Below are 16,956 nucleotides of genomic sequence, written 5' to 3'. Positions count from 1 at the left end.
CATTCTCACATAGGTGTCCCTTTTGTCCAGGTGGGAAAGGGCAGTGTGGAGTGTAATAGAGATTGCATCATCTGTGGATCTGTTAGGGTGGTATCTGTATCCGTGACCAACAGATGCATATCTGTATTCCAGTCATCTGAAATCCATATATTTGGGCTGAATTAATCTATTTCAATTAAATTAACTGTAACTCAGTAAAATATTTGAAATTGTTGCATATTGTGTTTATATATATTTTTTTGTTACATTACAGCCTTTTTCTAAAATGGATTTTATTTTAAATGTCCTCAACAATCTACACACTGTACCTGTCACGCCCTGACCGTAGATTGCTTTGCATCTTTACATTTTTGTTTGGCCAGGGTGTGATTTGGGTGGGCATTCTATGTTTGTATGTGTAGGTTTTTGTATTTCTATGTTTCGGCCGGGTATGGTTCTCAATCAGCGACAACTGTCTTTCGTTGTCTCTGATTGGGAATCATACTTAGGTAGCCTGTTTTGCCACCTTAGGTTGTGGGTAGTTAATTTATGTTTAGTGTTATTCACCTTGCAGGACTGTTTCGGTTTTCCTTTTTGTTGTTTTGTTTATTCAGTGTTCAGTGAAATTATTAAAGATGAACACGTACCCTGCTGCATTTTGGTCCGATGATTCCTCTTCTTCCGATGAAAGCCGTTACAGAACAACCCACCACAAACGGGCCAAGCAGCGGGGTAACAGGGAGCAGAAAGTGTTGGACTCATGGACATGGGAGGAGATATTGGACGGCAAGGGACCCTGGGCACAGGCTGGGGATTATCGCCGCCTCAAAGAAGAACTGGAGGCATCTAAAGCTGAGCGGCGGCGATATGAGGTAAGTCAGCGCAACAGACACCGTTCTTACAGGAGGCAGCGTGGTACCGGTCAGGCACAGTGTTATGCGATGAAGCGCACTGTGTCTCCAGTGCGCGCTCATAGCCTGTAGTGCTATAGGCCAGCCCCCCGCAAGTGCCATGCGAGAGTGGGCATCCAGCCAGGGCGGATTGTGCCAGCTCAGCGCGTTTGGTCTCCAGTGCGCTTTTTCGGTTCAGGGTATCCTGCGCCGGCTCTGCGTACTGTGTCTCCGGGGCGTTGGGAGGGTTCAGTTCACCCTATGCCTGCGCTCCGACGTGCATTGAGCCTAAGGGAGAGGTGCGATTGGTATAAACCAGATCTCCAGTGTTCCTCCACAGCCTGGTTCGACCTGTGCCAGCACTCTGGAGGGGCCGGGCTAAAGTGGTCATCCAGCCTGGAGGAGTGGTGCCAAGGCTGCGCACCAGAGCTCCAGTTCTCCCCCACAGCCCGGTTCATCCGGTGCCTCCTCCACACACCAGGCCTCCTGTAGGTCTCCCGAGCCTGTTGGGCCCTGTGGCAGCCCCACGCACCAGGCTGTCTCTCCGTCTCCTCCCTCAAGGTTCTCCTTCATGTCCAGCGCTGCCAGAGCCTCCCGCATGTCCGGAGCTACCAGAGTTGCCAGCCTGTCCGGAGCTGCCAGACTCTCCCACCTGTCCGGAGCTGCCAGACTCTCCCGCCTGTCCGGAGCTGCCAGCCTCCCGCCTGTCCGGAGCTGCCAGCCTCCCGCCTGTCCGGAGCTGCCAGAGTCTCCTGCCTGTCCAGAGCTGCCAGAGTCTCCCGCATGTCCGGAGCTGCCGGAGTCTCCCGCCTGTCCGGAGCTGCCAGAGTCACCCTCCTGTCCGGAGTTGCCAGAGTCGCAGTCCCTCAGTCCAGATGCGCCAGAGTCGCAGCCCCTCAGTCCAGAGGCACCAGAGTCGCAGCCCTCTCAGTCCAGAGTTGCAGCCCCTCAGTCCAGAGGCGGCAGAGTCGCAGCCCCTCAGTCCAGAGGCGCAGCCCCTCAGACCATAGGCACCAGAGTCGCAGGCCCTCAGTCCAGAGGCGCCGCTCAGTCCAGAAGCGCCCTTCAGTCTGGGGTCGGCGGTGAGGGTCCCCGCTCTAGAGGCATCACCTAAGTGGGCCGAGCCAAAGGTTGAGCGGGGACCACGTCCCTCACCAGAGCTGCCACCACGGAGTAATGCCCAACCAGACCCTTCCCTATAGTTTCAGGTATTGCGGTCAGAGTCCGCACCTTTGGGGGAGGGGGGGTACTGTCACGCCCTGACCGTAGATTACTTTGTAGGTTTCTATCTTTGTTTGGTCTGGGTGTGATTTGGGTGGGCATTCTATGTTTGTATGTGTAGGTTTTTGTATTTCTATGTTTCGGCCGGGTATGGTTCTCAAACAGGGACAGCTGTCTTTTGTTGTCTCTGATTGGGAATCATACTTAGGTAGCCTGTTTTGCCACCTTAGGTTGTGGGTAGTTCATTTCTGTTTAGTGTTATTCACCTTGCAGGACTGTTTCGGTTTTCCTTTTTGTTGTTTTGTTTATTCAGTGTCAGTGCAATTATTAAAGATGAACACGTACCCTGAAGCATTTTGGTCCGATGATTCCTCTTCTTCCGATGAAAGCCGTTACAGTATCCCATAATAACAAAGCAAAAACAGGTTTTTAGAAATGTTTGCAAATGTATTAAAAATAAAAAACACAAATACCTTATTTAGAGAACTATTCAGACACTTTGCTATGAGACTTGAGATTGGTCACTCTGACAGAGCTCCAGAGTTCCTTCAAGAAGGGCATCCATCTCTGCAGCACTTCACCAATCAGGCCTTTATGGTAGTGGCAAGACGGGAAGCCACTCCTCAGTAAAAGGCATGACAGCCCGCTTGGAGTTTGCCTAAAGGCAACTTTAGAACTCTCAAACCGTGAGTAACAAGATTCTCTGGTCTTACGAAGCCAAGATTGAACTCTTTGGCCTGAATGCCAAGCATCACATATGGACTAAACCTGGCACCATCCCTAAAGTGAAGCATGGTGGTGGCAGCATCATAATGTGGGGATGTTTTCAGCAGCAGGCACTGGAAGACTAGTTAGGATCAAGGGAAAGATGAACGGAGCAAAGTACAGAGAGATCCTTGATGAAAACCAGAGCACTCAGAACCTCAGACTGTGTTGAAGGTTCACCTTCCAACAGGACAACTACCCTAAGCACACAGCCAAGAAAACCGGAGTGGCTTTGGGACAAGTCTCTGAATGTCCTTAAATGGCCCAGCCAAAGCCCGGACTTGAACCCAATCGAACATGTCTGGAGAGACCTGAACCAGTTTTCGCTTTGTGGGGTATTTTGTGTTGATTGATGATGGAGAAAAAAAAGGATAAGAATAAGGCTGTAACGTAACAAATTATGAAAAAAGTCAAGTGGTCTGAATACTTTCCGAATGCACATATGGAAATGTGTATGGTGCCTCATACAATTTAAATTTTCATAGTCAATGACAACTCATATTTATGAAATCACACGTGCTCTCTCTTATTGAATTACTCCAGAATTGACAATTTACCTGTCTTAAAACGATAGTAGGTAAAAAAAACTGCATGTACTTATTCCTCATTAGGAAGGGAGTGTATGCGTCTACCAGGGAGTGTATACTGGTATTATGTGTAAACCCCTATCACTGAACATGGACCTTGGAGGTAGTAGACCACAGAGGAATGGTAGAATTATTCCAAAAAATATCATAATCGCCAGTATTTGCTTCAGTTTCTCTTTGGCTTTGAGTACTGTGTGTTTAAAATCCCTGAGCTATTCAGTATCTGTCAGCTGACTTTCTCTCTCTCATATTTATGCAGGAGGGGGAACATCCCTTAGTGCTGATGTCTGTATTTGGTTTGTCTGCGTCTGTCCACTGTCAGTAACAGGGTGACTTTGCTGACATGGCAGTGTTGTGATTTTCAGAAAGGCCACGCTACAGCAGGGGGATGTGCTGGTCCATAACAACAGCCACAGAGATTAAACAATACATTCGTAATTGCAAAAGCCCACGATTCAAACTTGATAAGGCGTGAAGGGGGTGACTATGGTTCATTATACTATAGGTGGTTCAAATCGTGATTTCTGATTGGTTATAACCTCATTTTCATCCAATATCTATTCCACAAATTACCACTGGCTGAATATATGATGTTAAATGCACTGTTCCATCTGACTTTTCAAACCACTGTCTCATCAGCCCAGCCAGGCAATTTATAAACTTGAGCTACATCTAGACATGATCTCACATTTCTTTTAGACTAACATTTAATTTTCAGCTGCAGAGATTTGGATAAACCTTGCTGTCTGTCTCTCCAAAATTTGCAACATTGTTTCAATCTTCAAATTCAATCTCCAGCTGTCTCATAGTAATGAACATGCCGGGACGAGAAAGACAGGCAGGCAGCGTTTCTCAGCCAGTCGAAATAATGAATCACCTGACATCATTTCTATAGATATACTGTTTAGAAAGAAATGTCAATTGAAAAAAGGTAAAACAAAACGAAGTGCAGCTAGTTTGCAGTCTTTACAGCTTCAGTTTGAAGTAATTGTGTTAGCAGTGCTGTTGGCTAGCTCCTCTGACGAGAGAGCACATTTACTATGCTAGGCAAAATCGCGCCTGATTACCTTATTTTTATGGATGTATCCAAATAAACGTCACTAGAAAACTGCTTAAACAACTACAAGTGCAGCTACTGTTGTTATTCTAGCTTCATGGTTTGACATGACTATAAGTTAGCTGTAGTTGGCTAGCTAGCAAACAAGGGATAAGAACTTTGCCAGCCGGTCGCGCCCATAGAAAAATAACAAAAAGACTGAAAGACTGGGTCGTGTCTCTGCCAACCGAACTGATAGAACAAACAACCAGCTGGCTAGGGCAGCAATCCTAGATTTGTGTCGGGACTATAGCTTGTAGAAGGATGAAATGGTATGCATAAATTCATCAAAATATATATTTTTTAATTAAAATATGTCAATCATTATTTAAATATGTTGGTAACCCGTTGTATAAATTTGATTATGCCCTCGAAGCCGATGTTTGGAGGACTTCGTCTTGGGCCTAACAACATCCAAGCCATCCTACAAAACACCAGCTTCTTGGGCATTATCACTTAAATAAACAAAGACCACACAGTTACCACTTCAGTCTCTGGCCTCGGGGTATAAAGCTGTTTAGATGCTGCCTGTTTCCATCTCATCCATACCGCTCCCCTTTGACAATATTGTCACCAGAAGTCATAGACATTAAATCAGCTCACATTGGCCATGGGCAGCATTTCAGTAGATTGAGGCTATAGGGTCCTTATTCAATCAAAACTGGTATCCTGTTTTCTGGATAAAAATATTATTACATTTTTCACACATAGCCAAACCAGATTGAGTGTTCTTTCCCAACATTAAAATAAAATAGAACAAAACATAAATAAATTAAACATGGTTGTTTTTTATCAGTGGTGTTTATTTATGAAAACAGTATTTATTACATTGGCTGAACTGCATTATCTTGGTTAGCCCTAAATTAATTTTAACAACAAGTACAAGTCTATACACCTGACTCACCTGACTGAAATGTCCATTTTCGTGTGGGTCATGGAATAATTAGAAAATCCTCAAGTGTCTTCAAAAATCAAAAATATGTATATGGTTAAGACATAAATAGATAAATACATTAACAAAGGAAACCAACAAAAACAAAAACACCCAGACAATAAATAAATTATAATAATAAATAACATTCAGAATATCTTTGGCCAAACTTGGGCCACATAATTGTCTCAACTTGTCCAACTGAGAGTAGTCTCAAAACGACATGCCTCTGTCTGCCAGTCAGCCTATGCTTGCATGACCAGTTTTATGCCAGTGTCTTTGAGAGAGAGAGAGAGAGAGAGCGAGAGAGAGAGAGAGAGAGAGAGAGATATACAGTATGTGCAGTGAATAAAAAAATCTGAAAACAATTATTTTGAGGCACTTTTAAGGATGTCAAAGAAGAAAATGCTTGCATTTTCTGTGTTTTCTGTCTTTATTCCCCCTAGAAGTGAAGACAAAGAAGAATAAATAAGACAAAAAACAATATTCAATATAAATGTAATTGAAAGGCTGTCTTTTTCATCTCGCTATCTATCCTCCTTTTAAACATATTGCGATTGACGATAGATAGAAAGAAAAAAATTCAACAAATCGATTTGCAAAAAATAAAACCCCTAAATAGAAAAAAAACACAAAAACATTTTGTTAAGAATGCCATTTCATGTCCACTTTTGGAGTCTACTAAGTGAATAACATCATCAATGTCTGTTTTCTGTTGTTGTTGTTGTTGTGTCTGCTTGAGTATGTGACTGCTCTCCGAATATTCCCGCCAGAGTCTTAAATCGAGGACCCCATTTGTTGAGGTAATCATAGTCCTCATCGACATCTACTACCAGAGACTCGATGGAGCTGAGCGACTCTGCTACAGAGCCCTCTCCCTCATAGGCATAGGTAGCTAGAGAGTCATAGGGTGGGGCCGAGTTGTCCACATCGTTTTCCTTCAGTCGCTGATTGATGAAGTCACGGATATCTTCACTGTCTTGGGAAACAGGAGTTTGTTTTTTGCCGGTTTTGGGGTCGGGTTTGACATCCCGTCGGAGAAGGTCCCGGTTCTCTTTCAGAAGGTTCTCCTTAATGACTTTGGGGTTGCGGAGGGTGCCCATGTCGAAAGCGTGGGTGTCCTCTTCGCCCCCTCCCTCATCGTCGTAGTGGATTACATTGTCACGGATGTCCTCCTTGGATGTCATCAGAGTCTCCTTCTTTTTCTGTCGTCTCAGACCTACGTAGATGACCACGATCACTGGAGAGAGATCACAGAGAGAATAACACATTAGTGGTTTATGAAACTATGAATCACTCTTAATGGTATTGGAAGCCTAAATGGTGCTATATGATGTTGCTAATACAGCATTGGAGAGAGATCAAAGATGATAGATGACACATTAGTGGTTGATGAAAAGTATGAGATAATATAAAGTGCAACTTGCATTGGGGAAATGTAATGATCCATTGTTTATAGTTTTTTTGGTGGCTTGAGAAGGTCAACATTTCCTTGGTATGCATTGATGTGACTTGCCAATGAAGAAGTTACCAAATCTCCCACACATATTGTTCCTTAGCAACAGACGTTATGTACTGAGTACTGACATGACAGAAAACATGACATAGTCTTCTGACATTGCATTGTAGTCAAGCACTGGCATGGGGGTGGTATTCTTAAGAATGTACCTCCACAGATCCTTCCAATTTCCCTCTAACTGGAGCTGCCAATATCGAACACACATCTCCCACACTCATTTTGTAAAGTAAGGGGGATGAAAGATTATTCCACTGTTTTTTCCTCCTCGCTGTGGTAAATACAGTACATTTCCTATATGGGTCTTCAGTTGGACAATTCACAAGGGAAAGAAATGCACAGTTCAACACATGTATAGAAAGTATTCAATTATAATGAAGAAACAAATTGGTTGAAAATTGACAAAAACAATAGAAAGCATGAGAGCTGTAATCTTGACTGCCCTTCTTTTCCTTCTCCTTTGCCTTCTCTTCTACGATATTAGTCAAACAGTGCGTCAGCTCCCCCCAGTGGTCAAGGTTTGACATGCATGGTCATTATTATTTGGACAGTTCTTTCTTGGGGGGTAGCTGGGTGTGGTCTAATTATAATGGTCTGGGGAGGTAATGCTAATGCCAGACAGGCCCTCATGCCAGACAGTTTGACAGACAGCTTGATTCCCCCATCATTTACACGCAGGAAGGAACAACTGTGTCAGCTTGACATATCCACCACAAAAACTAACTGGCTTTCAAAAAGAGAGTTATCCCTGTAAGTTGTGATTCACTCTGGGACAGCGTGACTTGATGGAATAGCATCGATGCCAGCCATAGCCTCAGGGCATGTTGACTCTGAGCTCTGATAACAGTTCTCTCACCAAGTGGTCAACCCTTTCAACACTAACTCTACATTCACAGAGAGCAAAGTGGATGAAGAAGGCCATGTTCATACTAACAAAGACTCACTCTCAACATGAAAAATTACTCCTTGAAGTTGGCTAGACTAATTCATGAAAGAACACTCGTTGAACAATCTCTAAACCCCATTATCTTTGTGGACGTGTAATTTCTAAAAAGTTGAGATCGTGGAGACTTGACGTCATGGTGTGGTCCAAGTAACACATTAATACAGAATTATCCTGGGTACATGCACATCTTAGATGCAAGGGCATAGTATTAAATGATGTGGCTACTAGCACTAGCGGCAAATAGCTAATTATACTTTCTGAATCTCAAGATTATATCGACATTATTAATTCAAATCAAATAAACCTTTATTGGTCACATACACATGGATAGCAGATGTCAATGCGAGTGTAGCGTATTGCTTGTGCTTCTAGTTCCGACAGTGCACTAACAAGTAATATAAAAATTCCACAACAACTACCTAATACACACAAATCTAAAGGGATGGAATAAGAATATGTACATATAAATATATGGATGGGCGATGACCGAGCAGCATAGGCAATATGCAATAGATGGTGTAAGATACAGTATATACATATGAGATGAGTAATGTAAGATATGTAATCATTATTAAAGTGGCAATATTTAAAGTGACAAGTGATCCATATATTAAAGTGGCCAATGATTTGAGTCTTTATTTAGGCATCAGCCTCTCTGTGTTAGTGATGGCTGTTTAACAGTCGCTCGGTCCCAACTTTGATGCACCTGTACTGACCTCGCCTTCTGGATGGTAGCTGGGTGAACAGGCAGTGGCTCGGGTGGTTATTGTCCATGATGATCTTTTTGGCCTTCCTGTGACATCGGGTGCTGTAGGTATCCCAGAGGGCAGGTAGTTTGCCCCCGGTGATGCGTTTCACAGACCGCACCACCCTCTGGAGAGCCTTGCGGTTGTGGGCGGTGCAGTTGCCGTACCAGGCGGTAATAGAGCCTGACAAGATGGTCTCGATTGTGCATCTGTAAAAGTTTATCAGGGTTTTAGGTAACAAGCCACATTTCTTCAGCCTCCTGAGGTTGAAGAGGCGTTGTTGTGCCTTCTTCACCACACTGTCTGTGTGGGTGGACCATTTCAGTTCATCAGTGATGTGTACGGCGAGGAACTTAAAACTTTACACCTTCTCCACTACTTTCCGTTGATGTGAATAGGGGGGTGCTCCCTCTGCTGTTTCCTGAAGTCCACGATCATCTCCTTTGTTTTTGTTGATGTTGAGTGAGAGCTTGTTTTCCTGACACCACACTCTGAGTGCCCTCTAACCCTGTAGGCTGTCTCATTGTTGTTGGTAATGATTCAGTTGGAGGCGTGCATGGCCGCGTAGTCATGGGTGAACAGGAAGGGGCTGAGCATGCACCCTTGTAGGGCCCCAGTGTTGAGGATCAGCGAAGTGGAGATGTTGTTGCCTACCTTCACCACCTGAGTGCGGCCCATCAGAAAGTCCAGGATCCAATTGCACAGGGCGGGGTTGAGACCCAGGACCTCGAGATTAATGATGATCTTGGAGAGTACTACGGTGTTGAATGCTGAGCTGTAGTCAATAGAACAGCATTGTTACATAGGTATTCCTCTCCAGATGGGATAGGGCAGTGTGCAGTGTGATGGCGATTGTGTCGTCTGTGGACATGTTGGGGTGGTATGCAAATTGAAGTGGGTCTAGGCTGGCAGGTAAGGAGGAGATGATATGATCATTGACTAGTCTCTCAAAGCACTTCATGATGACAGAAGTGAATGCTATGGGGCCGATAGTCATTTATTTCAATTATCTTTCCTTCTTGGGTACAGGAACAGTGGTAGCCATCTTGAAGCATGTGGGGACAGCAGACTGGAATAGGGAACGATTGAATATGTCCGTAAACACACCAGCCAGCTGGTCTGCACATTCTCTGAGGACGCTGCTAGGGATGCAGTCTGGGCCAGCAGCCTTGCGAGGTTTAACACGTTTAAATGTCTTACTCACGTCAGCCACGGAGACGGAAAAGGGGGCCCTCAGTCCGTGGTAGCGGGCCGCATCGGTGGCACTGTATTATCCTCAAAGGGGTCAAAGAAGGCGTTTAGTTTGTCTGGAAAAAAGACATTGGTGTCTGTGACGTGGCTGGTTTTCTATTTTTAGTCCGTAATTGCCTGTAGACCCTGCCACATACGTCTCGTGTCTGTGCCGTTGAATTGAGACTCTACTTTGTCCCTATACCGACATTTCACTTGTTTGATTGCCTTGTGGGGGGAATAACTACACTATTTATATCTGACCATATTCCCAGTCATCTTTCCATGGTTAAATGCAGTGGTTTGCGCTTTCATTTTGCGTGAATGCCGCCATCTATCAACGGTTTCTGGTTATGGTATTTTTTCAGAGTCACAGGGTATACAACATCTCCAATGCACTTCCTTATAAACTCACTTACCGAGTCAACGTATAAATCCTTGTCATTCTCTGAGGATGCCTGGAACATTTCCATGTCTGCGTGATCAAAACCATCTTGAATTACGTATGCATGCATCATAACACACTTGGTTGATATGAAGCTGATACATAAACGTACACTTTAACAATGAGAAGAGTGATACATCTAGTACTTTATAATGTTGCCTGGAACAGTGATATTCAGCATTTTGAGTCAGTTCAAGGTTGGATTGCCTCTGAGTGTCCTGTGTGATCGAGTTATAGGTTGATGGAAAAGACTTGTGTACTTCAGACCTTTTCAAGTTATGTACAAGCAATTAAGTAGATTAAGGCCTAGTTTCAATCATATCAAGCGTTTACTGGCGATAGCAGACTCCAGCGTAGCAGATGTTTTGGCTGTGTCGGAGATGGAGCCCTCAAATTGGTGAGCAGCTGCTCCTGCAATCATTGACACGAAGCCACACCCACCCCACTCCTGTAGAAGTTCAGAGCGAGAAAGTGTAGGCTATATAGAAATAATTACGCTGAAATTGAAAATCATGAAAGAACATAATGAGGATTTATATCATCCTAATGGAAGTATAAATTACATCTCTCATTCCAGTGTTAGAACTTGTAAACAAGGCTGCATGGTATTTCTGTAAATGCAGCTCCATGGAGCCAATGGCAATGTCTGCTTTAGGTATAATGCCGGGAGCCACTTGTGACAGCTCTAACGCAGTTCCACCCCTGACACTGTTTAAACGACTGCTATGTGGAAATTGGCTGAAGAGGATCTGATTGAATCGAGCCCTTAGTAAAGTAAGTAGCCTTGCATGAGCGAGCTGGAACGGCTTATAGGAGGAGGAGCTTATCTATTTTTTTCTGTAGCGTGAGGCAGCTTGATGTACAAGTACACCACCTGGACAGGAAACTAGTATATCTCCTTATTGCTGAGTGCCAAGCAGAGAAGCATCAGGTACAGTTTTTACAGTCTTTGGTATAATTTGGCCAGAGGTCAAACTAGCAACCTTCCAACCTCAGAGTGGATACTCTAACCACAAGGAAACAGAGTTAAAGCAGGTTACACATAGCATAATTGTAAGCAACGATATGAAATTATATGACATTTGGATCGTTGTCTTGATATCCATGTCCCGGGTGGTCCTATGTCTCCTCCTACACCTTAGTCTGTAGATCAAATAATTAATGTACTATTTGTAATTACAGCCTATTTGATTGCAATTCAATATACACCTAATCCTGTAACCCGGGTGCTGTCAGCGTGAGCTAGCTGAGCTTGGGCCAGGAGCATCACTCCCTGAAGTAGCATGCAGAGCCGAGCAACACAAGGCAGAGCAATGCAAGGCAGAGCAGACCAAAGCAAAGCAAAGCAAAGTAAGCATGGCATAAGGAAAGCAACAAATGCAAAGAAAGATGACAGCACCTTCGCTCAAAATAATAGCATTTTATAGATTACATCATTGTAAGATCACAAGACCTCAGAGATGTAAACATCACCCATGCCATCAGAGGTACTGAAGTCTGCTGGACTGACCACCGCCTAATCAAATCTGTGATGGCCATCAGACTGGCCCCCTAGCAAAGAAAGCAACCCATAACCCCTACACAGAAATACAACATCTACAAACAACAAGCAGACGAGCTAAATGACTCTGTCCTGTCCATCTGAACAAAACCTCCCTGAATGCAACCCTGATTGCAATACCACCGATGTTCAGTAAGACTGGGTGGCCTTGAAGGAAGCCATCCACAAGCCATTTGCAGATACTTTCACATGTGAGCCTCCGACATTTAGTGAAATGATACTTAATCACATTCAGTTAATTATAGGTGTGACTAAATGGACGTGACTGGCATGCCAACCCATAACTCTAACCATTACCCTGACCTTAACCTTAACCATGCCCTTAACCTTAGCATCTAACCATAACCAATTAGGTCATTCATCATTGGTTTGCAAATTGATCCCTTTAGTCTTTCCTGATCTTATGCTCTGTAGTGGAGTCTGGGTGGAGGGAGAAAAATAATAATTTTATGGCTAAAGATGAAATTCTTTTGATTATTCTGTATGGGTCATGGTCATACTTGACCTGCTGTACACTATAAAAAATGAACCAGTTTTAATAGCCGACCATCACACAATATCACAAAGTGATATTTACATCCCCTCTCTGACTTTCTCGCTACTACACCAAATTGGCTAATGTTTTTTAACAAGTGTATATTTTTCAGCGTAACATTTCTAGCGTTGATTCAGGTGTTAGATTATCTCTATGTAAATCTCAAATTAACACTCATTGGTGTAAAAGCAGCCCAGTGTTGGTGTTAATAACCAGTGTCAAACCAAAACCATGACCATCATGATTATATTTCCCATCATACTCTATTGGAGGTTGATTGTTTTAACTGTTTGTACATTAATTGATTAATTAATCTTGCTTCCAAAATTTAAACAACATACATTTTTCGAAACTAATCCAATCTGTTACTTGGATTTATTGCACCCTTTACTCAGTACTTTGTTGGAGCACCTTTGACCGTGATGACATCCAAGAGTCTTCTTGGGTATGACACTACAAGCTTCGCACACCTGTATTTGGGGAGTTAATCTCATTCTTCTCTGTAGATCCTCTCAAGCTCTGTCAGGTTGAATGGGGAGAGTCGCTGCACAACTATTTTCAGGTCTCTCCAGAGATGTTCGCTTGGATTCTAGTCTTGGCTCTGGCTTGGCCACATAAGGACATTCAGAGACTTGTCCCGAAGCAACTCCGGCATTGTCTTGGCTGTGTGCTTAGGGTCGTTGTCCTGTTTGAAGGTGAACCTTGATCCCAGTCTGAGGTCCTGAGCACTCTGGAGCAAGTTTTCATCAAGGATCTCTCTGTACTTTGCTCCACTCATATTTTCCTCAATCCTGACTCGTCTCCCAGTCCCTTCCACTGAAAAACATCCCCATAGCATCGTGCTGCCACCACCCTTCTTCGCCGTTGGGATGGTGCCAGGTTTCCTGCAGACGTGACGCTTGGCATTCAGGCCAAAGAGTTCAATCTGGGTTTCATCAAAACAGAGAATCATCTTGTTTCTCATGGTCTGAGAGTCCTTAAGGTACCTTTTGGCAAACTCCAAGCTGGCTGTCATGTGCCTTTTACTGAGGACTGGCTTCTGTCTGGCCACTCTACCATAAAGGCCTGATTGGTGGAGTGCTGCAGAGATGGTAGTCCTTCTGGAAGGTTCTCTCATCTCCACGGAGGAACACTGGTGCTCTGTCAAGAGTGACCATTGATTTCTTGGTCACCTCCCTGACCAAGGCCCTTCTGCACCGATTTCTCAGTTTGGCCAGGCTCTTGGAAGAGTCTTGGTGGTTCCAAACCTCTTCCATTTAAGAATGATGGAGGCCACTGTGTTCTTGGGGACCTTCAATGTTGCAGAAATGTTTTGGTACCCATCCCCCGATCTGTGCCTCGACACAATCCTGTCTCGGAGCGCTACGGACAATTCCTTCGATCTCATGGCATTTGTTTTTGCACTAACATGCACTGTCAACTGTGGGCCTCTGTGACCACGAGACATCCTGAAAATCAGTCTTCTCACGAAAACGTCTGTAGCTTCCGAATGGTTTGGCTTACAAACTAAGAGAACTCCATTGAAAGCTGCTACTCTTTGCTCTAGGACACCCACAAGCTGCACAAGACTCGTCTGAAGGTCCAGGTACCAGTTAAAAAGATGTATGGAAGTATATTTGGAGATGTGCCTAAAATAAGGGGATAAATACATAAAATAAAAATAGTTTCCTGATCTTTCTTATATCTCTCAGATATAGGACAGACACTGCAAAACACATTTTTTGGGGGGGGGACTATCTGTTGTTCCATGTAGTGAATCTCATTTTATTAGTGATCCCTTCGCACGCCAATCCTGTTAACAGGATTGATTTGACAACACCCAGTGAAATAGCAGTGCACCAAATTCAAAAACAGAAATACTCATAATATTAATTCATAAAACAGACAAGTGTTATACATCGGTTTAAAGATGAACTTCTTGTTAATCCAGCCACAGTGTCAGATTTCAAAAAGGCTTTACGGTGAAAGCAAACCATGCTATTACCTGAGGACAGCACCCCATCAAACAAACACATGAAAATCAAATTTCAACCCGCCAGGCGTGACACAAAAGTCAGAAATAACGATATAAGTAATGCCTTACCTTTGAAGATCTTCTTCTGTTGGCACACCCATATGTCCATCAAACATCACAAATGGTCCTTAGTTTGATAAATTCCCATCGTTATCTCTCCAAAATGTCAATTTATTTGGCGTGTTTGATTCAGAAAATACACCGGTTCCAACTCGCGCAACATGACTACAAAGTATCTAATAAGTTACCTGTAAACTTGATCCAAACATTTCAAACAACTTTCCTAATCCAACTTTAGGTATTTTTAAACGTAAATAATCAATACAATTTAAGATGGAATAAACTGTGTTCAATACCGGACGAAAACAATGTGGAGCGAGCTTTTAGGTCGTGCGCCCCAACCACAACAGTACACTTGGCTATCCACCCAGATAGGAAATGGCTACTTCTTCATTTCTCAAAGGAAAAACATCAACCAATTTCTAAAGACTGTTGAAATCTAGTGGAAGTGATAGGAACTGCAAGCAAGTGCCTTAGAAATCTAGATCTACATATAGAAATCCACTTTGAAAAGAGAGTGACCTCAAAAAAAAAATCTGGATGGTTTGTCCTTGGGGTTTTGCCTGCCAAATAAGTTATGTTATACTCACAGACATCATTTTAAAAGTTCTAGAAACTTTAGAGTGCTTTCTATCCAGATCTACCAATTGTATGCATATCCTAGCTTCTGGACCTGAGTAGCAGGCAGTTTACTTTGGGCACACTTTTCATCCGGATGTGAAAATAGTGCCCCCTAGCCTTAAGAAGTTGTGTTTCTGTTGGCTAATAGCAGTAATGCTAAATTCAATGTTTCATCAAATATTTTTTGTTATATATATTTTTTGTTATGCCTTAAAGGGGTGTTAAAATTAAAATAGCTAAATTATCCTTGGTAATACCATCTTAAACTTCGTAATAAATCTTGGGTCTTGGGTCTATTTTTCTAGTCTATTTTTCTCCATTGCCGCCTGACTGATGTGCCCAAAGTAGGAGAATATAACACATTAGATCTGGTAAAAGATAATACAAAGAAAAAAACATACACATAATGTTTTTTTCCCGTCATCTTTGAAATGCAAAAGAATGTTCATAATGTTCTATTCCAGGTTAGGCTCAATTTAGATTTTGGCCACTAGATGTCAGCAGTGTATGTGCAAAGCTTTAGACTGATTCAATGAACCATTGAATTTCTGTTCAAAATGTTGTATCAAGACTGCTCAAATTTGCTTAATTGGTTTATAAAAATAATTAAATATGTTAGCTTTGAACCCTCCTCCCCTTGCTTAGACAGGACTTAGACTATACAGAGTTAATGTGGGTTTGTGTCCTGTGTCGCCGTACAAGGACACACGCTGAACTGTTACACAGTCATTACTGATTAGGAGGACGTACCCTAGCTGTAAATGGCTCACCCAGTATAATGACGATGCACAGGAGGATGGCTATCAAAGCCCCAGTACTCAGCCATACAATAAGAAATACCACGGTCATAACTGAGTAGGACCTACCACAAGGGTAAATTACTCAATACTCACCCAATAGAATGATAATATACTGACTATGGTGGTGGTTAGTCTAGTGGTTATGGCACTGCTTTGTGAGTATGTTAGTGTTTTTGTGAATGTTGGTTGATGCCCAGGGTTGGCCTTAAAAGGATAAACTCCATCCCACATTCAATGACTAGGAGGGGTGAATGAGGAATAATAAATTACTCACCCAGAAGAATGACAATGCAGAGGAGTATGGCTATCAGGGCCCCTGTACTCAGCCCCACTGGGAGGAAGATGGCCTCTGCACTGCAGGTGAGGAGCGATCCATCCGACTCGCAGCCACACACACGGATGGTCAGGATGCCCGTACTGCTTTGGACGGGGTAGCCGCTGTCCTGGATCACCACAGGAAGGAAGTAGATTTCCTGGGAACGCCGTCGGAAGTTGCTCCGCAGAGTCACTATCCCCGCTGTGTTATCTGGAACAGAACGAAACAAATTTAACTACAAATGACTATTCGGGATACACTAGCCTATACAATGAGACAATGATAATGCTTTTACTGAACCTGAGTATTCCTGTTGGAAATTACATCTGAAATGTTGTGAGTTGGTTCCTTACTGTCCCTTGTCTTGAACAAGGGTGACCTGATGTTACCTCAGACAGCAAGTCAACTCTGAAAATGTCTAAACTGCCTCCGGGACAACATGGCAGCCTTACACCCTTATCCACTACAACAGAGTGTGCTGGGGAACATTTGTGGTTTCTATGTGTTCATTCATCTGACATAATTATAGGAAAATGCAAGGTTAAACAATGATTAAGAATAAAGGAACCATGTAGCCTGCTATGGACAGGTAATGTAATCATGTACTAAGAAAGTAAGGTGGTGTTGGGGTGGTGCTGGAGCAGGTGTGAAGTTGGTCAGAGGAATAGACCTGGACAGGGTTTCTCACGAACAGGGC

The 16,956-nt window shown here is 43.3% G+C and overlaps 1 protein-coding gene across 1 annotated transcript in view; it reads right to left on the bottom strand.

The window, feature by feature from the left end:
- Nucleotides 1-5,322: 5,322 nt before the first annotated feature.
- The window catches only part of LOC109909555 (cadherin-12-like), a 194,997-nt gene continuing 183,363 nt past the window's right edge, over nucleotides 5,323-16,956 (bottom strand). Inside the window, exons 11-12 of the mRNA XM_020508572.2 lie at nucleotides 16,218-16,469; nucleotides 5,323-6,709 (exon numbers count right to left, since the gene is read on the bottom strand). Of these exons, the coding sequence (XP_020364161.1) occupies nucleotides 6,168-6,709; nucleotides 16,218-16,469 (794 nt within the window). The 3' untranslated portion in view covers nucleotides 5,323-6,167. The remainder of the gene's footprint in view (nucleotides 6,710-16,217; nucleotides 16,470-16,956) is intronic.

The sequence above is a fragment of the Oncorhynchus kisutch genome, linkage group LG18, assembly GCF_002021735.2.
Source record: "Oncorhynchus kisutch isolate 150728-3 linkage group LG18, Okis_V2, whole genome shotgun sequence".
NCBI lineage: Eukaryota > Metazoa > Chordata > Actinopteri > Salmoniformes > Salmonidae > Oncorhynchus > Oncorhynchus kisutch.
The sequence above is the reverse complement of the archived record's forward strand: the minus strand, read 5'-3'. Positions and strand labels throughout refer to the sequence as shown.